Source organism: Electrophorus electricus, chromosome 16 (assembly GCF_041902795.1).
Source record: "Electrophorus electricus isolate QZ-2024a chromosome 16, ASM4190279v1, whole genome shotgun sequence".
In the NCBI taxonomy this organism is placed as follows: Eukaryota; Metazoa; Chordata; class Actinopteri; order Gymnotiformes; family Gymnotidae; genus Electrophorus; species Electrophorus electricus.
In genome coordinates, this window is record NC_137512.1 from 20,779 (window position 1) to 48,500 (window position 27,722).

At 42.0% G+C, this 27,722-nt stretch overlaps 1 protein-coding gene across 2 annotated transcripts; it reads right to left on the reverse strand.

Annotated features, from left to right (window-relative positions):
* On the reverse strand, positions 1–27,722 carry fgfrl1b (fibroblast growth factor receptor like 1b). Of its 2 annotated transcripts, XM_035532331.2 has the most exons (7): positions 27,636–27,722; positions 27,329–27,418; positions 13,901–14,173; positions 6,567–6,650; positions 2,176–2,454; positions 1,580–1,933; positions 1–1,383 (listed from the first exon to the last, which is right to left on the reverse strand). In XM_035532331.2, the coding sequence occupies exons 1-7, from the start codon at positions 27,688–27,690 to the stop codon at positions 1,001–1,003; spliced, it is 1,518 nt and encodes a 505-aa protein (XP_035388224.2). In that variant the 5' UTR covers positions 27,691–27,722; the 3' UTR covers positions 1–1,000. The 2 variants fall into 2 exon arrangements, with proteins under 2 accessions (XP_035388224.2, XP_081555633.1); XM_081699507.1 differs by lacking the exon at positions 6,567–6,650.

Below are 27,722 nucleotides of genomic sequence, written 5' to 3' on the forward strand. Positions count from 1 at the left end.
TACATGAGCTCCAAATGAAAACTGCAGCATGTGCACAACAGTACATGCGCTTATAATATTTCAATGTGCACATCATAGAGCAGGGCAAAGAATGTGTGGCATCCTGATGCCTTTGCTATTTAGTTTGTCTATTTCACCATGCTTGGTCAAAATGAATGCATTTGTAAAATATTTGTTATGCAAATATTGCAAATAAATGAATATGGCTGTACATTAAACTTTTTTTCAGCATACTGCAGGCATGATGCACTAATACTGCAAAATATCAGTCAAATAAATTCAATACATACTAGACAATAGAACTGATTAGTAATACAAAATAATGCCTTTTAATTTCACCTTTTCTTTGCCATTTCTTGCAGATGTGAATGATCCAGTTTTGGCAAAGTCTTAATAATAATAATAATAATAATAATAATAATAATAATAATAAAATGTAAAAATCATGAACACCACAGTATTTGTTGCTAATATGTAAACAGAACTGCCCATTCTATTCCTATCATTCAATATTCAAACATTTGTAAAGCACATCTGCATTTATTTGCATGGCTTTTTTCATTCTGGTAATGTAAAATTAAATACGATATTATTTTCTGTGTTTTGCTTCATGGTGTTGCCTATATTGTGTACTTGGTTTCCAGGTCCTGTCCTGTTTGATTTATTGTGTGTGATGGATTGTACAGTTTTGCCAATTTTAATACAAAAAACATTTATTTATGCCTATTACAAATACACACGCAAAGACTGTTTCCATCCTGAGAGTTTTTAAAGTGAATGTGATCTGCCAGAACAGGTACAGTCACAAATGCTTGTCCATGCTCTACTTGAAAATGCCATTGTCAAGCTACATATTCATCACTATTTGTGTGTAATGCAGTTCAAACTCAAATGCTCGGTCCACAGTACATCTGTGATCCAAAGCAGAGGCCCTTTGCCCATATGTGGAAGGGCAGCAGCAGTGGCCTAACGTGAAGGTGCAGGTTAACCAGTTAGCCAGTTAGCACTTGTAGTGGAAATGCTGGTGCACTTTCCCCTCCATGTAAGCATGTGAGTATGTGTGTGTATGTGTGTGCATGTCTGTGTACACCTTGGAGTAAATATTTGAGGGACTTCCAAGACCAGCAGCACCCATAGCTAGGTACCTCTGGGTGGGGAACTCAGGATTACAGCTGCCAGGGGATCTTGGGTCTTTGTCAAAGGCAGGGTGGTCCCGCTGGGGCACAGGCCTACGTGGGAGGCCCTGCCGGAGTTGGCTGTGGCACAGCCAGAGTACTATGGTGCCCATCATGAGGAGAGCCACTGCTGGGATCCCAATAATCAGAGGCCAGGGGAGGCCTGAGTTCAAGTGGGGAGGAGACACTGGTTTCTCAGTCTGGGGATCTATACACACACACACACACACACACACACACACACACACACACACACACACATTTTTGAGTCAAATTTATGCTAAGCTATTCACCTTTAGAATCAAGCTTATAATGTGCTTTAAAAATATTTGGAAAAGCAGCAATCACTAGCAACACCCTTAAAACAAAACTGACAAAGGCACATAAAAAACACACACACACACCTGGAAGTACAGTGAGGTAGGCACTGCGGAAACTGTAACCCATGGTGTTTGCGCCGAGGCAGATGTACATTCCTGCATCCTCATCACGGGCCTTTATAATGGCCAGCTTGTTGAGGTAGGAGCCATCGGGCCTTGACCACACATCTCCTGTGGGCAGCACCATGAAATGCTGACCACCGACCTCCAGTGTGGAGTTGTAGTGACCCTCCATGCCTGGCTCCACCCGCTTCAGCCACTGGATGACAGGCTTTACGTCACTGTGGACCTTACACTGGAATGAGGCAGTGGCGCCAAACTCAACTGTGGTGTTGACTGGGTGAGTACCTGTCAGGACAGGCTTGGAGTTTGTGCGTTCTGAAAACAACCAGAACCAACATTCATGCTTTCTATAAAGAGGCTGCATATCTGAAATTTACTGCAAATGAAACTCAACACTCAGACAAAGAATACTGATCTAGGGTCGTCTTTTACCTTATATACAAATTATTATAGAAAGAAAAGGAGAATGGTGAGCCTCTTGGTACTCTAACTTCAGAATGTCTAAGTATGGCCTAGAGTCAAGTCCCATATGTGAGTTAATTTACCAACACACTCACCGATAATGTCCAGCTTGTAGGTGGCATTGATGTGTCCAGCTGCATTCGACACACGGCAAGTGTATCGGCCGCTATCCTGTGGCTGTAGGTTTTTCAATGTGAGTGTCCAAAGTGGGCGACTGCCCCGCTCAGACAGGGACAGTTGCACCTGGTCCTTCCACCATGTGATGACTGGGGTGGGGAAGCCACTGGCCAAACACTTCAGCCGAACTGAGCTGCCCACCGGTTGCTCCAGAACGCGCCGTCTCATCTTCATTGGTTGGCTGAAACGGGGCTTCTCTGTGGATGCAATTCAGTCACATTCAGTACCATTTATCTCATATGAATTTTATTCAGTTCACTTCAGTTAATTTAGTCCATGTCAGTACACTGAAACAGCACAATATACAATGAAATGTAATTAGCTTTTCCCATAGTAGTGAAACATACTACTAATGCCAGCAGGAATGTATGTAAATGAGAAATGTTACACATACAGTATGTAGCAGTGAACATTCTACAGCTAATACACTTTGTAAGATGAAAATATTGATATAACAGCTGTAATCAGTAAAGAGGGAAGTCAGCATCCTCTAAAAGCAGGCAACAAGAAACAGAAAGCCATTCCTTTTGTGAAGCAGAATAAATGATTATGTAACATGTAAACATTAGTGCAGGCACCAAAAGCTGAGTTTCTGCACTTAAGATTCAAGCCCTTCATTGTTACTTCAGCTCTTATAATTTCAACTACCATGTTACTACACACACCTGTCTCATATGTATATTCACAGGTGAATTTAAGTGTTTGGAAAATGTTCTTTTTGCATGATTTTGAACATATGATGGATCTAAGATGCAAGTATTAAAGGCAGTACTTGCTCCAAATGCAATGTGTGTGTGAGGTATAAGTGAGAATGCCACAAACATTTGATGTTGTTTTGAAAAATAAGATTAAAATGAGTAACACCTTTTTGCACCTTATGACTAGGCCTTTAAAATGTGTGGTGCTTCAGTTTTGTCCTCATAAAAGTTAATTCTGAGATTGGGATTTCTTTGCTTAGGGCTTGTTCCACTTACATACATGGTTTGTCTGTCTTATTGGGCTTTATTTAGCTAAACACACTGGACATTGTTACATATTTCATTATGTAGTGAGTGAATTCAGCATAAGTTATTTCTGAAAATCTGAAAATTGGAGCTTCAAGACTTCCAAAAATTTAAGGTTTTGTAATGTTATTTTGATTTTGTATGGTTTGTTTTTCCTGTAAAATTCAGGGAGAAGGGAGAATACATTTTTAAACAAGGCAATGGAAAATTGAATGAGACTGATTGAAAACAGGTACTTTATTTTTGTAAATACTTTCATTTTAATAGTGGATTCTCTACCAATGTGAGGACAGAAGGTTTTTTCAGTGTTGTACTTCTGATTTTGAATAATGAATTAAAATCTTGGCAACTCTGACAGCTGGTTGGCGATATGTTGATGTGCTGAGTACTTAATAGGATGGATACATTCATGTTGAATGTCAGGATGGTTGTTTTGGTCCAGGTAATAAGAGTAGCTGGAGATTTTGAAATATTTTCAAGGTTTTTGGATCTGGTACAGAAAATGAAGGGCTATGAAGAAAGAGTAACCTGTATACAAGCTGATTTTATGCTCTTCAGGTGTCTGAGTATCTTTTGATATTTAGATTTTGGTGTATAGCAGCAGCCAGGAGTAGGGCAAGACTAGACATTCTTGCCTAGTACCTATGTGCAGTGCAGAATTTCTCTTTTTGAAAATTATTTAAGTTTCAAGGTTTTAAAAAAAATAAGCATACAAAAAACCTTTGAGTACTTAAAAATCATGAATTAACTATACTTTACTATTAATTACTGTGGCACATCATTCATTATAAGCAATTACAATGTTTTGAGTTTTTCTTATAAATGAATGTAATGTAATAACATCACCCATCACTCAAGTGAGCAAATGCATACAAATATGCAAACAAGAAATTGTAAAAGTAAATGAAACAGAAAGTAGATCAATGAAAATACATGAAATAAAAATGTGTGCATATATATCTATTCCATGAAAATAATCTATACAAACCAGAATATTAAGTCAAGGAATAATAATAATAATAACAATAATAATAATAATAATAATAATAATAACTATACAACAAACAAGGGTTTGCTAAATTATAATTTACCATCAGTCATTATTTTGGTTGCAAATGTAAAAGATAACCAAGGACCCCTTTTTTTGCTTCTGGTTTGCCTCTCAAATTATGTTATTTTCTCTAAGGATATGCATGCACCCATTTCTACAAAATGGGTGCGTAGAATGTCAGACCTCTATTTGAATAATATACAACATTTTTGAATAATATACAACAGTCACAGCTAGATTAATGAAGTCCCTAGCGCTCTTGCAGAGTTTTGTAATAGCACAATAACTGGAGTCAGTTTTTTGGTATTGTGAAGGAACTCATGATCTGTTCTATGCCTTCCACCAGTTCTGTAGCTTTGGGCTTGCCCACATAATGTCCACAACAGTGGCACAGGATGCCAAACCTTGTAGTGACAAAGTCTGAATCTAGTGTTTATGTATGTATTTTGAGATAAATCACAGGTTTAGTATTATAACTACAGTGTTCTAATAGTAAACAATACACTTCAGATATACACTTCAGATGTTTGGAAGAAGTGGGTTTAATTAATAAAGTCTCAAGGTGAGTAGGGATTAAGGTTTAAGGTTTTTAGGTTTTTCCAAAGTGCCATCTTGTTTTGTACCAATATAGTGTTGAAGATAGAGACACCTGAAAAATGTACAGTCAGAACTTCAATAGCTAAGTTCTTCAAATGAGATCAATCTGGATTCTTAATACAAATATCATATTTGGCTAAACCTTTTTCTGCACACAGAAACTCTCATATTTAATGACTACAAATGGCCACTAGATCTAGCATGATTTAGCATGTTAAGTACATTTTGGGCTTGCACGGCCAAAAAATAAAGCTGTGGGTCTGGAAAATTCAGATGACCCTCTGGTAGGCAGATGAAAAATACAAAAGTTCTTCTCTTGATATTTGGAATATTACCATTCCACAAAAATCTTCCAAAGGTCTGAGAGTTAGGGTGTGTTTGTGCACTGGGTTATGGTGTGTGTATATATATATGAAACGGTGCTCTGTGTTAGGGTGTGTGTATATGTGAGACGGTGCTCTGTGTTAGGGTGTGTGTACATGTGAGACAATGCTCAGTGTTAGGGTGTGTGTGTATATGTGAGACGATGCTATGCGTTAGGGTGTGTGTATATGTGAGATGGTGCTCTGTGTTAGGGTGTGTGTATATGTGAGACGGTGCTCTGTGTTAGGGTGTGTGTATATGTGAGACGGTGCTCTGTGTTAGGGTGTGTGTATATGTGAGATGGTGCTCTGTGTTAGGGTGTGTGTATATGTGAGACGGTGCTCTGTGTTAGGGGGTGTGTATATGTGAGACGGTGCTCTGTGTTAGGGTGTGTGTATATGTGAGATGGTGCTCTGTGTTAGGGTGTGTGTATATGTGAGACGGTGCTCTGTGTTAGGGTGTGTGTATATGTGAGACGGTGCTCTGTGTTAGGGTGTGTGTGTATATGTGAGACGGTACTGTGTTAGGGGGTGTGTATATGTGAGACGGTGCTCTGTGTTAGGGGGTGTGTATATGTGAGACGGTGCTCTGTGTTAGGGTGTGTGTATATGTGAGATGGTGCTCTGTGTTAGGGGGTGTGTATATGTGAGATGGTGCTCTGTGTTAGGGTGTGTATATATGTGAGACGGTAATGTGTTAGGGTGTGTGTATATGTGAGATGGTGCTCTGTGTTAGGGTGTGTGTATATGTGAGAAGGTGCTCTGTGTTAGGGGGTGTGTATATGTGAGATGGTGCTCTGTGTTAGTGGGTGTTTATATGTGAGACGGTGCTCTGTGTTAGGGGGTGTGTATATGTGAGACGTTAATGTGTTAGGGTGTGTGTATATGTGAGATGGTGCTCTGTGTTAGGGGGTGTGTATATGTGAGATGGTGCTCTGTGTTAGGGTGTGTGTATATGTGAGAAGGTGCTCTGTGTTAGAGTGTGTGTATATGTGAGACGTTGCTCTGTGTTAGGGTGTGTGTATATGTGAGAAGGTGCTCTGTGTTAGAGTGTGTGTATATGTGAGACGTTGCTCTGTGTTAGGGTATGTGTATATGTGAGACGGTAATGTGTTAGGGTGTGTGTATATGTGAGATGGTGCTCTGTGTTAGGGTGTGTGTATATATGAGACGGTGCTCTGTGTTATGGGGTGTGTATATGTGAGATGGTGCTCTGTGTTAGGGTGTGTGTATATATGAGACGGTGCTCTGTGTTAGGGTGTGTGTATATGTGAGATGGTGCTCTGGGTGTTTACCCCATGGAGGCCCGGTTGGATCCTGCCCAGTTGGTTGTTTGGCAGCTGGCGGGGGCTTGTTCTGAGCTATTTCTACAGCATCATCTGAAACACCAGAAAGCCTCGTCACTGAGCCTGTGTGTGGAATGCAATTTCAGCTCAGAAAGACTAGATTGTTGGGCGACTGCTGGATAAATCACAAGGCAGATGTTGTTCTTTCATCTACAGAGACTCTTTTAAATGGCCTTGAACAATGTAAATCATGCAGGAGGAGTGGGGCGGTGCAGACAGTCTTCTTTACAGCACAGACAAACTTCTTTACAGCGCAGATAGACTTCTTTACAGCGCAGATAGACTTCTTTACAGAGCAGATAGACTTCTTTACAGAGCTCCAGCAGCTCTTTCCAGTGTGCGAAAGGGTGAGACGCCACTAGGTGCTAGGTGGCCTGGGAGCTTGTCAATTAGGGTTAGAGGTTAGGGGTTAGGCTGAAGAGGCCTGGGAGCTTATAAACGTCTATATTTCTATAGGAATGATAACCAGTCTAAGCCACAGTGTTATTCTAATGCGAATGGTGAGCTAGACGAGAGCAAACACTGCCATATTGTTTTTGCTCCACAGTTTCCACGGTGAATAAGATACAAGGGCTGATCTAACTCTGAGCAGGAAACTAATTAGCTGCATTTAACCCAAATGGCACAGCATGACTTGATGCTTTGTCTGGGCTACTGGAATGCACAGAGCAGCACTAAAAAGTACATTACTGCCAGGACACAGTTTCTCTTTCGCCCTCTCATGTGCACACACTTGCTCATAGACACATATATACACAAACCTTCTCTCTCTCCCTCTCTCACACACACACACACACACACACACACACACACAAACACACACACAAGAAGAGTGTGTAGATTACACACTGGTCTGCAAAAAGTGCTATCTGTAGGGTGTGAGAGTGTGTGTGTGTGCAGCTAATTATAGTGCATTCAGCGCAACACTATCCCTGGAATATTTGGTAGCTATGGAAGAGCTATTCTGACTATTCTGGGGGTCTTCTGGATACAGAGCAAAAGGGACCCCACACCCCCCCAAGCCCTCACACTGCCACACCCTTCACACCCTTCACACCCTTCACGCCCCTCATGCCTTTTTCACGGGGATGGTGTTTAAAAAGCCCTTATATTATTTTTTCCTACTGGGATGAACTTGAAAGTTCTAAATTCAAAAAGCCTCATTCTCCATTCATAGCGGTGTGCAAATACACATGGCAAGGATTACATAACCCATGTGCCTGGGGGCAGGAGCCAAAAATCAACTCTGAACAAGGTACTAAATCAATCCTAATTTTTGTCTTGAAGGTGTGTAATGTTATGATGTTACATAATAACTCAAATAACAACACTCTGCATCACTATCACTCAAACCATGTACAATCAAATCATAATACGTTTTCAGGACAGCTGTGCACTATAATATTTTAAATGATAAATAAGGAACAGAAGGTGCAGCAGCAGCACAGCCAAACTAAACTGGTACCATATTTTTGACAGCAATATTAGAACATTAACATCATGCATTACAGTACTTCAAATATCCTGCCAAACCACCTGGAAAGGGATGAAGGTGAAACATGAAAAACATGAGTGTCCCTGCCAGGCACAATCAGCCACCTAGATCATTTTAAAAGTGAATGTTAAACTATCAGGTAATCTGGGACCGCATAATGACCCCAAAAAGCCCCTCTAATTCATCTTTCTCCATAATTTTCTGAATTTTTCTGAATTTCTGTTAGTGCCTCTTCAGTCCTCATGAGCATTTAAAGTAAACAAGGAAAATTAGAGAGAGGGAGCAGAAGAGAGAGGGAGAGAGGGAGCAGAAGAGAAAGGGAGAGAGGGAGGGACGGTAATTAGAAGCCTGCCCATGTGTGTTACAGAGCTGTCAGTGTAGCAGTAGCAGGCGTGGGGTGGTCCACCATGAAATAGAGCACTGCGTGTACAGGGACAGAATGTCCTCCAAGGACATGGCCCAGGCAATATCTCCCTAATTAGCGCCATCAAAGCCTCTTTAATGTGGCGCTCCCATGAAGGTGGTTAATTTGCATCCCCCCGCCTCTCCCAAGGAAAATTAAAACCTTTGTGCCCTCCCAGAACGAGAGACCATCATATTGCCAAGGCACAGAGTGAATCCTGCACGACCTCAGTACTCTGTACTTTATCTGCACCAGATAAACTATAAAATGGGTGAATATTCTCTCATGTATTCCATGTGTATTCACTGTACTCCCATACCGTCCTGTAAAATGTTAAGCAGTAGAATATGTAATGTTAAAATTTGTGTAGTACAGTAGTAGCAAATATGTTTGCTATAAAAATATTAATAAGGCTCTAAAATATGTTTACTGGAAGTTGATATAATGTGTTGGCAAACTGAGACAAGTTTATTTTTGAAGCAATTTTCATACAGAGGCAATTTAAAGTGCTTAACATAAAAGAGGTACTACATAAATAAATAAAACCATTAAATAAAATGAAAATATAAAATTAAAAGCAATTTAAACAAAAAAATAAAAAAGTAAACTAGTAATTTATATAGATGTTACAGTGCTAAGAGTCAAATTTGAACATTTAAATTGTTGAGATAAAAGAAAGACATAATAAATTAGGAATTAAAAGAAATATAAGTGCATTATAGTGCTGAAAATTAAAAGTGCTAAAAGTGCTGTGCTACAGGAGCTAAGGGAACAGTCTTCATCCAAAAACCTGGTCAAATAAGAAAGTACTGGGACTGTTTAATATCCTCTGTCAACTGGTTTCATGTACAAATAGCATAACAACTAAGCATTGCCTCTGTATGCTTAGTCTTGACCTTGAGCAGGACTAACCAAAGTGTTCCATAAAGATCAGTGACAATCATAGTGACATTTTTTTTGTTTTTCTTTTTCAGTATTTATTCGTCTGCAGCAATGTGAAGCAGTCCTCTGTGTCTCACTTCAGTGTGTGCTTGTGCTTCTTTGCGAATGTAAAAGCCTTCATCTTTGTAGCTTTGAGTTCAGCCTAATCTCATGTGAGGCCTGAATGGTTTCAATTGCTGCAAGCAGCCTTTTATCTTTACTTTTTTTCAGCATCTTTTTTTCTTTCTTCTGCTCCTCACAAGCATGAATTCATTTGTGCCCATATGCGAGTGGCCTTTGAACTCACCTCATCTGCGTTCTCTGCCTTGGGAAACAACAAAAACAAATATGCTCTAGAATTCTTTAGCTGCAGTGCTCAGTGTCACAATACCAGTCATCAGAATTACCAGTTACATTACCGTCACAATGCTAAAAGCATGATCAAAGAAGATATCTCTCTTAGTGTGTTTATTTGTATATAGCAGTTACAGTGACGAGTCAGACAATAAGTAAATACTAAATGTTGTTAGCAGCTAAACCACCTCTGTGTGGTACTGGTACCGTAAATGTACTGATTCACATGTCTGGCCCTTTAGATGAGGTATGAGCTAAAGAAGACCTGTCAAGGAAAATGTTCAAATCAGCCTGAAATGTAAATGCTGGCCTCCTACCTGCTGATTGATGTTAACCAGCCTCTGCTATTGCACTAGAGCTCAAATGCTTAGGTGGCAAAGGTTACGACCATACACATGTTTATTAATATTAATCCTGAAACTCTACTAGTCTAGCAGCTCTGGAGAAGAGATCTACGGTCTAAGCCCTTAACCCTCTGCGCTCCTGCCCTGTGTCAGACCCCTGTCCCCACTGCTCTGATACAATTATATGTTTAGGTGAGGGTGAGGGGTTAGGGATTAGGATTAGGGTGAGGGTTAGCGGTTAGGGTTAGGGTGAGGGTCAGGGGTTAGGGTTAGGGTTTGGGGTTAGGCTTTAGAGTTTAGGGGCTAGGGGTTAGGGTTAGGGGGATGAGGGGGATGTAGGCTAAACTGCAACACATGTAGCTCTCAGCCCACAAAGAACAAAAGGGTTAGGCTTTCTGGAAGCTCTTCAGCAAGGCCTGTAAGAGCTGCAGGTGGTGTCCCCAGTCTCTCCCACTACGTCTCCGTACAGTGGAGGCTCCCAATATAATAGTGAGCAGTGCAGACGCAGAGCTGCAGGGTCTAAAAATATAGCCCAGTGGCTATGTGGCTGCACAAAGTCTCAACATTGAACAAAAACCTAACTAAGGGCTTGTCAGTCTCAAAGTGTTCATGTTTTGTGTTAATGACCAGCTTTAAAGGGGCTGTTTAAAGGGACATTGGTCTTATACCAGACCTGCACCTTGAGGTGAGAGTTAACCCATGGTACAGGGTTAGGCTTAGGGTTAGGGTAATTAGCTCTATTATTAATATTGGATATTATCTTGTAGCACATATTAGGTGTTACCGAACAATAATAGTGTTCATAGCATGTATGAAGAGTATAGAATTGTTGGGTACGGGGACTCTGGACACTATAGGGGTACAGCATGAGAAGAGAAGAGGACAGCGTGGAGAGACAACGACCCAGGTGGTGTCGGTATTAGAGTCACCCCTGTGCTACATAGCAAGCTATAAATGGAAAGAGAGGGTTAACAGGTCATAAAAGCTAAGTGATTCCTCTTGAGCCTCCCTCAGTTACCCTATACATTCCCACACATACCCTATACATTCCCACACGTACCCTATACATTCCCACACATACCTTATACATTCCCACACATACCATATACATTCCTACACATACCCTATACATTCTCACACATACCCCATACATTCTCACAAATACCGTATACATTCTTACAAATACCATATATATTACCACACATACCCTATACGTTACCACACATACCCTATACGTTACCATACATACCCTATACATTACCACACATATCCTATACGTTATTTTCTAAGTAGCATCTTCAACTGCAATAACGTTAGATGTTATTTCCCCATATAAAATCAGCATCTGGAACTGAAATGACAATATGTGACATTATGTGACATTAGAGAGCAAGTTAATGGCTGCATTAAAAACCAAGTTGTACAGCTAATACTTACTTACATATAGCAACTATTTCCATATAATGTGAATAAGTGAGAATGTAATGTGGGGAAAACGTATTTATTTTCACATTTGCATGCCAAATGTAAATGTACAGTGGTTTTTGTAAGACAGGCTGAAAGGTGAAAGATGAAGTTAGGGTCATGACCTCACCCTTGATCAGTGCAAGAAATCACACCAAGCCAAGCTTGATAGGAGCAGAATATTATCTAAGCAGGTAGAATTACCCCTTTATGACAGATGCACATATTTGTTGCTGCTGCTAACCCTAACCAAACCACTCAACAGGAGATGAGCAAGCAAGAGCTCTGCCTGAACATGCAGAGGGTGGAGCTGCACCAATGACGAATGCTATCGAATGACACCAAATTCCTCTTGTCCTTATTTAATCACGTCTGCCCGGAGTTCCCCCCTGCAGTGTGTTTGGGGACATAGATGTGCATAAAGTCTCAGTTTCATAGGAGGGCTGCAAACAGTCTACCTGTTCAGTAATTCTGCAATTCATATCAGCTGAGATCAACTCTTAACAAGATGAGGCTCTACAGATTACAGAGAGGAGAAAAAACTGCTTTGGGTCATTATGATGAGCCTGAGCTCAGCCAGAATTCACACTACATACTGCACCTCTAATAGGCCTTTTGTTCTGAAGCTGCCTATTATCTGGGTTAATGACTTCAGTAAACCCAGGAAGTGTAATCCACAGAGTGCTGTGTGTCCTAACTCTGAGTTCTGCAGTCCTCTAAAGGAGGAACAGGAAAGCAGTGGGTTCCTTGCCTCTGTGTGCAGTAGGCCCAGAACAAGCAGGAGGGTGGAAGACATGTCAGGCCCAGTCAACTAAACAACTCCAGCAGTCAGTAGAGCAATCGGTGCTCATCAGCCCACCACTTTCTCAACTAGCCACAGGGAAAGAACCAGAGGGTGCTGTGTCTCCTCTGTCATTGTGTCCTTTCCCTGCAGAGACGGTTTTGGACAAAAAGCTCCCCTTACTGCACAGTCCCCAGACAACCATCTGGAGAAGCAAACATTCTTATCAGCATCATGTCCCCAACAACCACCCACCAAACTCTACAATCCCATATTCCAAAGAAAAATCCACACAACTCTCCTGATGCTTTACAATGAAAACTGCATTAATTTTGCAGTCTGTCAGGGTTGAAGAAAAACAATCCCCCATTGTTGGGATAAACCAAAGAAACAGCATATTAGATTACAGACTTCATACACGATGGCAGTCAACACAAAACAGAAGGTGCGAGGTAATGAAGTCCTCCTTTGTTCTCTGGCCTGGATAATGAAATTTGGCATTGCAACTGTAAACCACTTCAACAACTAGTTATGCAACCAATGTTGCATAAATGATTCCATACATGTTTAATATGCCATCTCCTGTCAGTCACAGCTGTTGCATCTAATAAAGCTTTTCCTACTCCAGAAGTGTCCAGAACACTTCCTGGGACACAATCAGCCTTGTGTGAAAGCAATGGAATGTGGTCCAGCCGAACAGGCACTGACGGCTCCTACACTGATTGGCTGCCAGCATTAGTTGCTAAAACAACATCTATCTCACACACACACACACACACACACACACACACACACACACACACACACACACACACACACACACACATACACACACACACAGTCTCACTCTTTCTCTCACCCATATACATAATCTTTCAGACACATCCACACACTCTCTCTCTTACACATGCAAACCCATACACTCACTCCCACCCCCACACGCTCTCACATACCCACACACACACTCTCTCTCTCATAACCCCACACACACACTCTCACATACCCACATTCACATACTCCCACACACCCACATCTACCCCCACACACTCTCACATACATCCACATCTACATACACACACACTCCCACACACCTACATCCACACACACTCTCTCTCTCTCACACATCCACACCCTCATACATCCACATCCACACACACAATCTCTCACACACCCACATCCACACACTCTCTCTCACACACCTACACCCTCATATACATCCACATCCACAGACAATCTCTCACACACCCACATCCACACACACACACTCTCTCTCTCACATACCCACACACTCCCACACCCACACACTCTCATACATCCACATCCACACCCACACACACCCACATCCACACACACACTCTCTCTCTCTCTCTCTCTCTCACGTACCCACACACTCTCATCCACATCCACACACACACACTCTCTCACACCCACATCCACACACACACTCTCTCTCTCTCACATACCCACACACTCCCACACACACACACTCTCTCCTGCACCCAGCCACACAGCTAGCCTCACCTATGACAATAAGGGTGAAGTTGAGGGACACACTGCCAAAACCATTAGCTGCATGGCAAGCGTAAATGCCGGAATCTTCCACCTCCACTTCCATGATCCTCAAGCTGTGCCTCCGGACATGGAAACGGCCCCAGCCTGCGTGCACGGTCCGGCCATCCTTCACCCAGACTACCAGTGGTGCAGGCTCTCCCTCTACAGGGCAGGGCAGGCGCACTGTATGGCCCAGCCGAACTGTCTGTCTCTCTGCCACCATGCGACTCACCCATGGAGGATCTAGAGCCAAAAGAAAAAGTCACAGCTGTCATACAATGAGCACAACTTTCCTAACCCAGTTCAACACCCTAATCCATCCACACAAACTAACAATGTCTAACAGTGCAGCAAACTAACCTAACCCTACCCTAACCCCCTAACCCTACCCTACCCCCTAACCCTACCCTAACCCCCTAACCCTACCCTAACCCCCTAACCCAGTTCAACACCCTAACCCATTCACACAAGCTAACAATGTAACAATGACTAACAGTGCAGCAAACTGCCACCAAATAGCAGAACTTCACTGCTCATAACTGATGGGTGCACAGTTTAATTCATTAGCACCAGCAACAGCATTTTACAGTGTGCTCTTCCATTATAAGATATTTCATCCAGAAAGGCTAATGTGTTGATCAGTGACGCCAGCTAGCCATGAAAACCAGCAGAGGGAATATGGCCAGGCTGACTGCCAGCTCCCATGTCTTGTTAGCAATGTTTGCATTTCTGGCTGAATCAGCCCTTTATCCATAAATGAGCATTAAGCTAAATGCTCCATGAATAGTTTAAGTGTCAGGGTCTGCCTGCACAGGGCATGTCTGAATGAGGGCGGGAATACGTCCGCAGACAGAGTCCCCATGCCCATTTACTGAATAACCCTATTGTATACTCATTCCCTAAAAGTGGGGTTAAAAATACATTTCATATCATGGTATCAGCAAAGAGGATTTTTATTTATTCTAGGTCATTTATTTAGAGTGTGGCAAAAACAGTCAGAGAGGTTACAGACATTGGTGAAAGAAATATATGGAGCCCAAAACACTGAATGAACGACCTCGAGTCTGTCAAGGCTCCACACACCCTTTTTGTGAACTGTTCCCTGAAGTGACTATTACAATAGACTACACTTCCTCAATGCTGTCGATGCAGCCTTAACCATAAAATAAGACTTAAATGGGAAAATTTATCTTAATAAATTCTTAATAAATCTTAATAAATTAATAAATCTTAATATCTTTCTCCAACCCTAACCTTTCACCAACCTTAACCTTTCACCAAGCCGAAGATGTCAGAAAGCTTTTTTAGGAACAAAGGCTCCTTGGTCCGTGTGTGTGTGTGAGTGTGAGTGTGTGTGTGTGTGTGTGTGTGTGTGTGTGTGTGTGTGCGCGCATGCCCCAAGTTGTTTTTTTATTATTATTATTGTTGTTGTTGTTGTTGTTGTTGTTGTTACTACTACTAATACTACTACTATACTACATTGTTCCAAACTCCCACTTAAATATCTCTGTTGGAGTGAAGTGTTTTCACCTGGAGCTTCTGGTTGTCATCCAGGAAAATGCCATGAGGGCCATGAGAGGGAAAAAATGGCTGTTTAGGTGCTGGAATTAAATTTCAGCGGATTCCAGAATGTTTCACTAAGACGTCCTCACTGAAAATATTGCTCAATGCTCCAAGAATGCATTAAAAATTCCTCATTGAAAAACAGAGCACAAAAATATTAATTGAAGTTTAATAAATATAAATTACTAAAAAGAAAAGATGTTTAATCTTACCTCTATTACAATAATGCACATTTTCATTATGATCACATTACCATACGAAGAATTTAGAAAAAAGTTGTCAAAACCCCAAAAACTAAAAAACAACACCTGACATGTAGATTTAGAGGTAAGAAACTGTACTATTCTGATTCTCTGTAAGCCTTCGGTATGCAGCCACACTCATGGTAGAAGGCTTATGTCAGATCTCTGGGTATCAGAACCCATAATACAGTGGCAATCAGTGGAACTTTTCTGGTTTAGGTCTGTGCTGGTTTAGTTTGTTGCTAGGCTTTACAATTATGTCCTGGGTTAGTTCAATGGCCTGTCTTAGAATTGTATAAATAGAATAGATAAAAAGGAGTCACACAGAATACTGGCTTACCATCAGTTTAATTTGAAGCTCTGTCTAAGGCGTAGGCTGGGCATAGACTTCCTGAACATTTCATGAGTGTTTTGTGTGTGTGCATGTGTTTGTGCGTGTGAGTGCGTGTGTGTGTGTGTTTGTGCGTGTGTGTGCGTGTGCGTGTGTGTGTGTGTGTGTGTGTGTGCGTGTGTGTGTGTGTGTGTGTGTGTGCACGTGTGTGTGCATGTAAAGAGAGGCTTCCATATGGGTATGGGCATATGGTCTAAAAGAGACTTTAAAGCTGCCAAGCATGCGTGTCTCCTCTCACACCAGCCGCCCCCGGCCTGCCTTGTTTCAGACATCTTGATTTGAGTTTCTGGGGAGGATTTATAGACAGGAGGCCTCTGAGCATTCAGTGCTCAAAGAGCTTTGAAGCACAGGAAGCCTCAGAAAGCCGGTGTCATGGGCCGAGCTTCAAACAGGTCTGACAGCACACGGCTTCACTAAACAATAATGATGGAGGAAGTGGCATGGCCATCAAACACATACCGAGAGAGAGAGAGAGAGAGAGAGAGAGGGAGGAAGAGGGTGTGTGCCAGAGAGAGAGGGAGAGAGAGCCCAGGAGAATGCTTTATAGTGGATGGTTATCACTGGATGCCTATAGCAAAGAGCCCAAAACAAACAGTCCAAAAAATTGGGGGGGTGAAAGTTCTGGCAGGAGGCACATGAATGACCAGCAGTGTAGAAGTAGAAGTGTAGACTGTAGAAAAGTGTAGACTGGAGAAAAGTGTAGACTGGAGATGTGTAGACTGGAGAAAAGTGTAGACTGGAGACGTGTAGACTGGAGAAGTGTGTACTGGAGAAGTGTGTACTGGAGAAGTGTAGACTGGAGAAAAGTGTGTACTGGAGAAGTGTAGACTGGAGAAAAGTGTAGACTGGAGACGTGTAGACTGGAGAAGTGTGTACTGGAGAAGTGTGTACTGGAGAAGTGTAGACTGGAGACGTGTAGACTGGAGAAGTGTGTACTGGAGAAGTGTGTACTGGAGAAGTAAGAGACAGCACCACGCTTTGCGTAAATGTGTTCTATGATTGAACAGGAATTTAAATGCTATGATCTGTGGTTTTACAGAAACAAGGTGTTGACTCTGACACCAGGTGCAATATAAAGCTGTAAAATCAGGTTAGAGATACATTGATACCCAAAAACATTTATAAACAAATAAAAAATGCAATAAGGAAAAAGCAAACACAATCTGAAATCTCCATAGAGTAGCAGGTGATGAGCCAAGAAAATTGCATTAAACCAGGGTTAAGGTCAGGATTAAGTTTAGGGTTATGGTCAGGGTTAAGGTCAGAATTAAATTTGGGGTTAAAGTCAGGATTAAGTTTAGGGTTATGGTCAGGGTTAAGGTCAGGATTAAGTTTAGGGTTATGGTCAGGGTTAAGGTCAGGATTAAATTCAGGGTTAAAGTCAGGATTAAGTTTAGGGTTATGGTCAGGGTTAAGGTCAGGATTAAGTTTAGGGTTATGGTCAGGGTTAAAGTCAGGATTAAGTTTAGGGTTAAGGTCAGGGTTAAGGTCAGGATTATGTTTAGGGTTATGGTCAGGGTTAAGGTCAGGATTAAGTTTAGGGCAGAAGTACAAAATACATAAGGTCTAGGTATCAGCATTGATCCCTGTATTCTAGTTCAGTATTCTAGTTCATTATACAGTATTCTAGTTCATTGGTATGTTGGACTCTAACCTACTGTGCTGTACTAGGATATTCTATGAATAAATGACAAAGCACTTTTGTAAGTCACTCTATTTAAGAGTGTCTGCTAAATGTCATAAATGTAAATGTAAATGTTGTGAGGGTTAAGCTTAGGGTTAAGGTCAGGGTTGAGGTTAGGGTTAAGGTTACTCCTAACTCTACAGGCATACAAAATAAAAAATATTGTAAAGAACACGTACTATAAGATGAACAGTATTAAAAAAGACAACTAAGCTAATAGTACATATAAGTAAAATAACTGTCAGTAGAAACTAGGCTTGTAAATTAAGTACAAAATTAAACATATTATTATAATCTCCAGAATTACAGCATTAAATTATTTTATCATCATGTTGCAAATTCAGTCATGGCCAGGGTCAGGGTCAGGGTTAGGTTAGGGTCAGGGTTTCAGACATGTGACCCTTTTCTTGCAGCTGCTGTGTAAGTGATGTGTTGTCTGTCACTGAGAATGCAATGGAGAATTAAAATCTTAATTCTAGGGAACAATAAACTATGTTAAAGAAAAAAAAAACTTCTTGATTCGTGTATAGGCCCCTAGTATTAACAGTCTTTTATAATGTTTTAAAATGACATTTTGTATAAAAATGTATATTTGTAGTTGGTTGTATAGTTTTGTGTAACCAAACATTAAATACACCCATATTATTATATAACTAACCACAGATTAGTCATCTTGTATTAAGGGAATGGTTAAAGATAAGACATTTAAAAATGATGTGGTCATGGTATTTGACAGATCACAACAGAATTCAACTTTTTTCTATATTGTCACTAATTTAAATTACTACAATATTTTAGAATATTGTTTATTGGCCTAAAGCTAGTAGAAACAATAAAAGTCAGTCTACAGGCAGTGGTAGCTCAGAGGTTAAGGTATGCAACTAATAATCAAAAGGTTTCCTATTCAAGCCCCACCACCACCATACTGCCACTGTTAGGCCCCTGAGCAAGGCCCTTAACCTTCAAGTTGTTTTTCATCATAACTATGAGGGTTTTTTTGGATAATAGTCGTTACATTTCACACATCTTCCACAGAATGTCTTGTCTATACACATGTTCTGTTCCACTGCTGTTTCCTACCAGGTCTTCTAAAGAGGGCAAAGGTCACCAAGTCATCTAGAGCTTAAACTCATGCCATCATGAGGGCTGATATAATAGCCTAACCCTTATCCTCCTGCACCCCTGACTCCCAGTGCAGCAATCCACAGTAGGGTCATGTTTGTTTTTCAGTGACATGACAGTTAGAATAAACACTACTTGTGGTGTGGAATGTGGCTTCTTTATCTAGGAGATGATAATACAAAAGACTGAAGCCTTGATAATACTAAACACTAAACCCTATGGTTGTTTTTGTTGCAGTGATGTTTATGAAACACACTTAGAAGACAATCGTAAATAGGTACCCCTCATACTCCCCTCAATAGCTCCAAAAAACAAACAAACAGCATTTTAACGTAATTTCCCCTCCCTTCGTCCAGGTGGGTCAGTGAATGTTTGCCCGCATTCTCCACAAACATTCACTGACCCACCTGGACGAAGGGAGGGAAAATTATGTTAAAATGCTGTTTGTTGACTACAGTTCAGCATTTAACACCATCATCCCCTCCGTACTCACTACTAACTTGGAGGATCTAGGACTGCATACATCCCTGTGCGACTGGATCTCCTACTTCCTAACAGACAGACCACAATCAGTACGGGTGGGCAACTGTGTCTCATCCACCCTCACCCTCAGCACTGGAGCTCCTCAGGGTTGTCTCCTAAGCCCCCTGCTCTACTCACTGTACACCTACGACTGCACAGCCAATTCCAGCTCCACCATCATTGTCAAGTTTGCTGACGACACCATTGTCATGGGCCTGATCTCGGATAATGATGAGAGGGCCTACCTGGAGGAGATTAAACACCTGGGAAACTGGTGCCAGGAAAATAATCTTCTCCTAAACGTCAGTAAGAAAAAGGAGCTGATCGTGGATTGCAGCAAGAAGCAGGAGCAGCACTACCAACCTGTGAGGATCAGTGGAACCACGGTGGAGAGAGCAGATAGTTTCAGGTACCTTGGTGTTCATATCTCGCAGGACCTATCCTGGTCCCTCCATACCAACTCCCTGGCAAAGAAGGCTCGTCAGTGTCTTTACAACCTCAGACGCCTAAGGGACTTCAGACTGCCCTCCAAGGTACTGTGGAACTTCTACACCTGCACTATCGAGAGCATCCTCACGGGGAACATCACAGTCTGGTTTGGGAATAGCACCAAGCAGGACAGACAAGCACTCCAAAGGGTAGTGCGTTCAGCAGAGCGCATCACTCACACGGAACTTCCTGACCTGCAGACCATCTACTACAAGCGGTGCCAGACCAAGGCCAGGAGGATTGTGAAGGACCCCACCCATCCCAACAATAGGCTCTTCTCTCTGTTGAGGTCAGGGAAGCGCTTTCGCTCCCTGAAGACCAAGACAGAGAGACTGAAGAGGAGCTTCTTCCCACAGGCCATTCGGGCCCTGAATCAGGGAAACTGATAAACTGTGGGGACCACCACCACCACCACCATGTAACATAACTATATATATATAGATATTCTATTCCACCATGTAACATAAAAACTGTAAAAACTGTAAATGCCATTTTACAAATAGATCTGTACATTCTGTACATTGTGTACATATACATACACAACCATATACATTGTACATTGTGCATATAAACATAATATACATATATTGTACATACATTGATAATATATTTTTGTACATATATAGAATATATATTTCTCTATGCACCCCTGTTTTCTTTTTTCTCAGTTTGGACAGAGCACTCTCAACCATTTCACTGTGAGTTGTACTGTGTATGACTGTGTATGTGACAAATAAACCAAACTTGAAACTTGAAACAAAAAAGATCCTGGTACATCTGATTTTTCCAACCTCTTTGATGCTTCTAATGAACTTAATCTGGTTAGCTGTTGGAGCCAAATTGACTAGATTAGCCTGACTAGCTTTAATACATCTTCAGATCACCTGCTGATTACCCCCAGTCCCATTACCCCATACATTATTACCCTGATACCCCATTACCCCAACACCCTATTATCCCACACATTGTTACTTTGACACTCTATTACCCCCATGTCCCCCTACCCCAACATAAGGTAGCTATGTTTACATTTACAGCATTTGGCAGCTATTCTTAGAGAGAGCAGCTTACATATTTATCAATAAAACAGTATGTATGCTCCCTGGGAAATGAACCAGAGATCTTGGATTTAAGCACCTTGCTTGATCAGGTGAGCAACAGGAACCAAAGGAAGAGTTAACAACTGTCCCTTGGATCATGGACATCATCACAGGGGTGCACAACCAGCAAGGCCTGTATCCCCAGCAGGGCTGCTTGTTATGTTATGACCAAACAGTGCTACCCAAAAATGGCATTTGTTTCTGGGACAGTGCAGGGGTGTACACCTCTGCTCTTATGTTTTCAGTACTTGCCTGAAGCTCTTATCCAGAGTGATGTACATATTCATCAGTAATACATTATCTGTGTTTGCAGCTACAACATTGGCATTGTTAACACCTTACTGTACTTGCTCTATCAGGCTTGTTACAGGAGCACTGCTCTGAAACCTGCTAGTCATCTATTCACCTGCCCATGTGTCCATGTGCCCGTGCACATTTGTTGAACATTCCTGCTAAAACTTGGCAACACAAAGCTCAACAGAAGATCTTGCTGCAGAAAATCACTGTGTATCAGTCTAAAGTAAAATAGTCAAACCCAAGTCTGTAAATATCTCCTTTTAACCTTGTCTGGGTAGAATCACAGAGACTCAGGATGCCATGGACTGGGTGTTCAACATTTCAGGCCCACAGCCTCCAGTCAACCAGTGTAGGATCACACCATATATGTTCATCCTGCAAACCACAAGTGGCTGAATCACAGGGAAAGGTCTAACCTGGCCTCACAAAGCACCTCAGCATATCAGGGATTTATGCCAACACTGGCTAACTTGCACTCCACAGCATGAGCACCTGCTATTTAAGATCAAACTTTAGGTCCACAGCTTAGCTGGCAGGCACCACATGCAAGTTCTCTAATGCTGCTTATGCTCCCTTTCTTCTTCACTGTTTTCACCTCCCCTCATGGTCTTTCACTCTTAATGCCTCTCTATCATCGTCCTGGTGTCTCACTCCCTCTCTCTTACTCTCTCTCTTCCTCTTTCATTCTTCTGCCCTACTGCTCTCCCTTTGTGAGTAGAGTTAGAGGGTTAGGGTAAGGGTTAGGGTTAGAGGGTTAGGGTTAGGGTTACAGGGTTAGAGGGTTAGAGGGTTAGAGGGTTAGAGTAAGGGTTAGGATTAGAGGGTTAGGGTTAGAGGGTTAGGGTAAGGGTTAGGGTTAGAGGGTTAGGGTAAGGCTTAGGGTTAGAGGGTTAGGGTAAGGGTTCGGGTTAGGGTTAGGGTTAGGGTTAGAGGGTTAGGGTTAGAGGGTTAGAGGGTTAGGGTTAGAGGGTTAGGGTAAGGGTTAGGGTTAGGGTTAGAGGGTTAGAGGGTTAGGGTAAGGGTTAGGGTTAGAGGGTTAGGGTTAGAGGGTTAGGGTTAGGGTTAGAGGGTTAGGGTAAGGGTTAGGGTTAGAGGGTTAGGCTAAGGGTTAGGGTTAGAGGGTTAGGGTTAGAGGGTTAGGGTAAGGGTTAGGGTTAGGGTTAGAGGGTTAGAGGGTTAGGGTAAGGGTTAGGGTTAGAGGGTTAGATTTAGGGGCTCTGAGTCGGCAGTGTGCCTTAAAGTGGTGTGTGTTCAGTTCCAGTGTGCTTGGACAGCTTTAATCTTCCCACCTATAAAAAGGAGACAAAGGGAGCAGTTCCATAGTTCCTGGGAGAAGGACCCACACCCAGCAGGGTGCTCATGGAGGGCCAGGCCCAACCTGCTCCCACAGGCTTAGCCACCCGAACCAGTAAAAAAAACTGTGGCAGAAAAACAGAAGGAGAGTAGCAGTGATGCACACTGATCACACCTGCGCAAACGTTCCACCCAGCCAGTCATGCAAGTAATGCCCACACACACACAAAGGACGACACACATCTGCACTTGTGGAGCATTTAATATAATTTTTAAAAAAAGGAGGAAAAAGTTCAAAGGCTCATTGCACTCTGGGTTAACCCATACCCTAATCATAACCCTAACACTCAGGGTTAACCCTAACCATAACACACGGGGTTAACCCTAACCCTAACCCTAACACTCAGGGTTAACCCTAACCCTAACTCTCTGGGTTAAACCTAGCCCTAATCCTAACCCTAACACTCAGGGTTAAGCCTAACCCTAACACACGGGGTTAACCCTAACCCTAACACTCAGGGTTAACCCTAACCCTAACTCTGTTGGGTTTAATGCCTCCTCCATAAATTCCAACACTTCTTAAACAGCAGTACAAGAGTCTGACCACACAAGAGCAAAGGCAACATTGTTTATGTCCAGTGTCTTCTTCAGCTGAGACACTGTGGTCAGGGCCTCAGTGAAATGAGTAGGTTTCAGGCAGATCAGAAGTGCCCTTCAAAATAATGTAAAAGGGGCTCCTGATTCAAAACTATAGGGGATTGTTACGTCTGCCAAACTGAACTCATGAAGATTTTAATGAGTTTGATCATAACATGTTCTATGCAGGCACACACACATGCACACACACAAACACACTGCCATCATGAATATAATGTTCAGATGTAATAACTGCTCTATTTCCATTTAAATGTGTTGGTTAACCAGCTCAGCATTTATAATGCCAATGAACACACACACAGTCAGTAAGATCTGCCAAATAATCCTTCCCTATACTACAAATGAAAGAGGAGGAAAAACACAGCATAGGTATACTTTTTCAGAGCACTGAACATATGCCAAGAGTGTTATAAGTCTGCTAATAGTCATGTTGCCTCAAGTAACATTTTAATTGGAGGTTAGGGTTAGGGGTTAGGGTTAGCCTACAGCACATAGCCTAAAGTATGCAGCATAAACAGATGCACACATCTGGGACCGAATTTAACAAGCTGACATCACAGAATGGTGTTCCTAATGAAAGTAGCAGTCATCTGGGAACCTCACATGGAACTTAATATCCATAGCTTTCAGCTACAACAATGAAAAAGGAAACATCAGGTTAACTATACAATGACAAAAAAAAACACTCAGATACAGACACACAGATAGACAAAAAGAGCTACTAACAGACTGACAGACAAGCATATAGAGACAGGAGAGGCTTATGTTATACTTCCTGCCACTTCTGGGCAGCTAAACTAGCTTGGTTACCATAAGGCTACATTAGGGACAGTGCCTTGAAGCTACTAACATTTCACACTGATTAATAACTAACTAACTAAATAAGTACTCCTTTTAATTTGAATTGTGGCTTTTGGACAGACTGTGAAGACTCATTAGAAGACTTTGACAAGCAGTAATCACATACAGCAGTAAAAGCTTCTGTAACCTACTCCTCTCCAGAACAGCCTGTGGTCCGTGTGGAGTTTCTGCACTACAGCAGCAGGTCACACATCCTACCCAGCACCACTGGACTGGTGATTTTATCAGGTCTTTGATTAGCACAAACACCTACAAAGCCCCATTATCTAACTTATGGACCAGAGGCTGGCACCTGCACATGCTAAACAGGGAGTCTGTTTCCTGCACACCAGGTCTGCATGTGCTCAGCCACACCCCCTGCATGTGCTTGGCCACACCCTCTTGCATGTGCTTGCCCACAACCTCCTTCCTCCCTACATAAAGATAAAGCCAGATAATTTTTTTTTCTATGATAACCTAAATTATGTAAATGTACTGACATTAGCCTGCTTAACTATCTGTCAAGTAGTCTCGTAAAATCCACAGTCCCACACAAAAATGCCTCTAGTAATGCAGTTTATAGCTTTAAAGGAGTGTTGTTCAACTGAAAGAATTTGGAACTGAAGAGTCTGGAGTCTGGGAACATGCTGCACTGTGACCATGAACACATCACACTGGGAACATGAACACATCAGACTGGGAACATGTCGAATTAGGAACATGAAAACATCGCACTGGGAACATGAATACATCAGACTGGGAACATGAACACATCACACTGGGAACACTTCACGCTGGGAACATGAACACGATGCACTGGGAACACGTCACATTGGGAAAACGTCGCACTGGGAACACGAACATGCTGCACTGGGAACATGTCGAACTGGGAACATGGTGTTTTTTGTTTTGTGTTTTGCTCCACACGGGACTCTCTGTCTTGTTGTATGCAAAACCAGAAATGTTCATAAGCTAGAGTATAGCCCATTTAACTCTGACACTGGGCGAACACTCTCAGTATGAATCCTGCTGACAGATCTGAGCATGCTTGATAGACCCTGTAGTCACCGCGTGCAGCTGAACTCAGTGCTGTATGTCATCTTTTGTTTAACATGTTAATTTCTTAATCAGAGCTTTGGCAATACAAATGTGAATATTTGTAATGCCAATAAAGCACCAGAGAATTGAACTGAATTGAGATGCTTGGCAGTCGGACTGAGTCAGAATGAACAAGAGCAGATAAACACAGCAGGATTCCTAATGTGTCTAATTATAATGTGTCTAATTATAATGGGGTAACTTGCTAAACTACATACACATACTAAACTACAGACACTAAAATACACACACGCTAAACTACACAGATACACACACACACACACACACACACACACACACACACACACACTACTCTCAAGATCTTTGTGTCAAAGTGTCATTGGAGGGACATGCAGCTACCACTAACTTTCTTGCCTCCAAGCTCTATTTCCCTAAAACAAAAAAGCCACATAATAACCATAGTAACCCCGAGGGAGCACATGCCATGTAGGTCTTCCCTGGCCTGCATACTTATACACAGATTTTCCAGACATAACTAAACATGAGACTAAATATGTAGCTCACCTAGAGGTAGGCAAGTTATTCCAATGTTGACAGTTCAACATTCTGTGCCAAATTCACTATGCACTCTCTGAAAGTTCATACTGACCTTTGCTCATTTTTCTTAGTATTTTCCAGTATCCCCCCCACCCAAGCATGGGTTAGGGTTAGGGTTAGTGTATGGGTTAGTGTAGGTTAGTGTTAGTGGATGGGTTAGGGTATGGGTTAGGGTTAGTGTATGTTAGTGTTAGTTGATGGGTTAGGGTTAGTGTATGTGTCAGTGTTAGTGGATGGGTTAGGATTAGTGTTAGTGGATGGGTCAGTGTTAGTGGATTGGTTAGGGTTAGTGTAGGTGTATGGGTTAGGGTTGGGTTAGTGGATGGGTCAGTGTTAGTGGATGAGTCAGTGTTAGTGGATAGGTCAGTGTTAGTGGATGAGTCAGTGTTAGTGGATGAGTCAGTGTTAGTGGATGGGTTAGGATTAGTGTTAGTGGATGGGTCAGTGTTAGTGGATGGGTCAGTGTTAGTGGATGGGTCAGTGTTAGTGGATGAGTCAGTGTTAGTGTATGGGTTAGGATTAGTGTTAGTGGATGGGTCAGTGTTAGTGGATTGGTTAGGGTTAGTGTAGGTGTATGGGTTAGGGTTGGGTTAGTGGATGGGTCAGTGTTAGTGGATGAGTCAGTGTTAGTGGATAGGTCAGTGTTAGTGTATGGGTTAGGGTTGCTTCCCCTTTCCACCAACATGTGGAAGTGAGAGTCAGTAGGCGAGAATTATTCTCAGGTGAGAGTTGTGTGTGTGTGTGTGTGTGTGTGTGTGTGTGTGTGTGTGTGTGTGTGTGTGTGTGTGAAAGAGAGAGAGAGAGAGAGAGAGAGAGAGAGAGAGAGACAGAATTTGGCCAGCAAGTGTCATCAGAACTATTCTGGTTTTATCTAAACCTCTTTTCATCTAAGCAGGGGTCACAAACTTCTGCCCCTTAATAAATGCTGCCAATGTTACAGGGACAGGGAAGAAGTGTTTCGTAAATGTCCTGAGAAACTTTACCCACATTAAACGTCTAATGGAGGAATGAACCATCTACTTGATGGTACAATAGTTCAAACACACACACACACAAACACACAGACACACACACACACACACACACACACACACACACACACACACACACACACACACACACACACACACACACACAAATTACATCTCTCTGGGTGCAATGCGAGGTGATTAAGGAATAATAGTATTACAATAGCAATCTTGTGCCTAACTTCAACTGTAGCTATGTCTAAAGACAAATTATTATTTTTTATCTATTTTGCAAATTTAACTAATGTGAGTTATAACTGCACTAAAATCCATTAAATCTTCAGAACAAATGTATATAAACTTTAGATTTTGTTAATGCATTCCATACTACCTATAAATTGAATTTGAGCCTAGCAACAACTCCGTGTTGGTCATTAGAGCTCCTACAAACAAACCTGTAGTGTCCGACATCCTTTCATGCAAGTGGAGAGTTCAATTACAGCAATTAATCATTTACAGCAATTCATCTGCAATTAATCATATGGACATGTGGACTAATGATCACATTAATTACCTCCAGCTTCACATGCTGTTGCCATGATCAATATCCCAGCAAGAAAAATAAGGTTTTCTCCGTCCGGAAACATTCTAATGTAGGCTGTCACTGAGAGAGAAATAAGGTAACAAGGACAGCAAGTTAGCCACCGTTTGTGCGAGGCACCACGAACGCGCAACTAGAAGAAAAACTGGACGGAGAGACTAGAAAAATAACCGACTGATCAGCAAAACGCAAATTTACGCGACGGGGTACGACAGCTAACGTCTTGTTCGACGCAGACTAGTTTTTACAGGGAAAAAAAATGCAGAAGAACTATACGAACGAGAAGGTCCAGGATTAGCCGAGTTAGGTTTCGCTTGGCTCTTCTTCCTTGACATAGTCCGTCAGCATCCCTGGCCATGGAAAAGCC

Coding starts and splice junctions, on each gene's coding strand:
- fgfrl1b (XM_035532331.2), bottom strand. CDS start 27,690: ATGTCAAGGAAGAAGAGCCAAGCGAAACCTAACTCGGCTAATCCTGGA. Junction 6,651..13,900: donor CTTCACCCTTATTGTCATAG/GTGAGGCTAGCT, acceptor CTGGTGTTTCAG/ATGATGCTGTAGAAATAGCT. Junction 1,934..2,175: donor CTACAAGCTGGACATTATCG/GTGAGTGTGTTG, acceptor GGTTGTTTTCAG/AACGCACAAACTCCAAGCCT.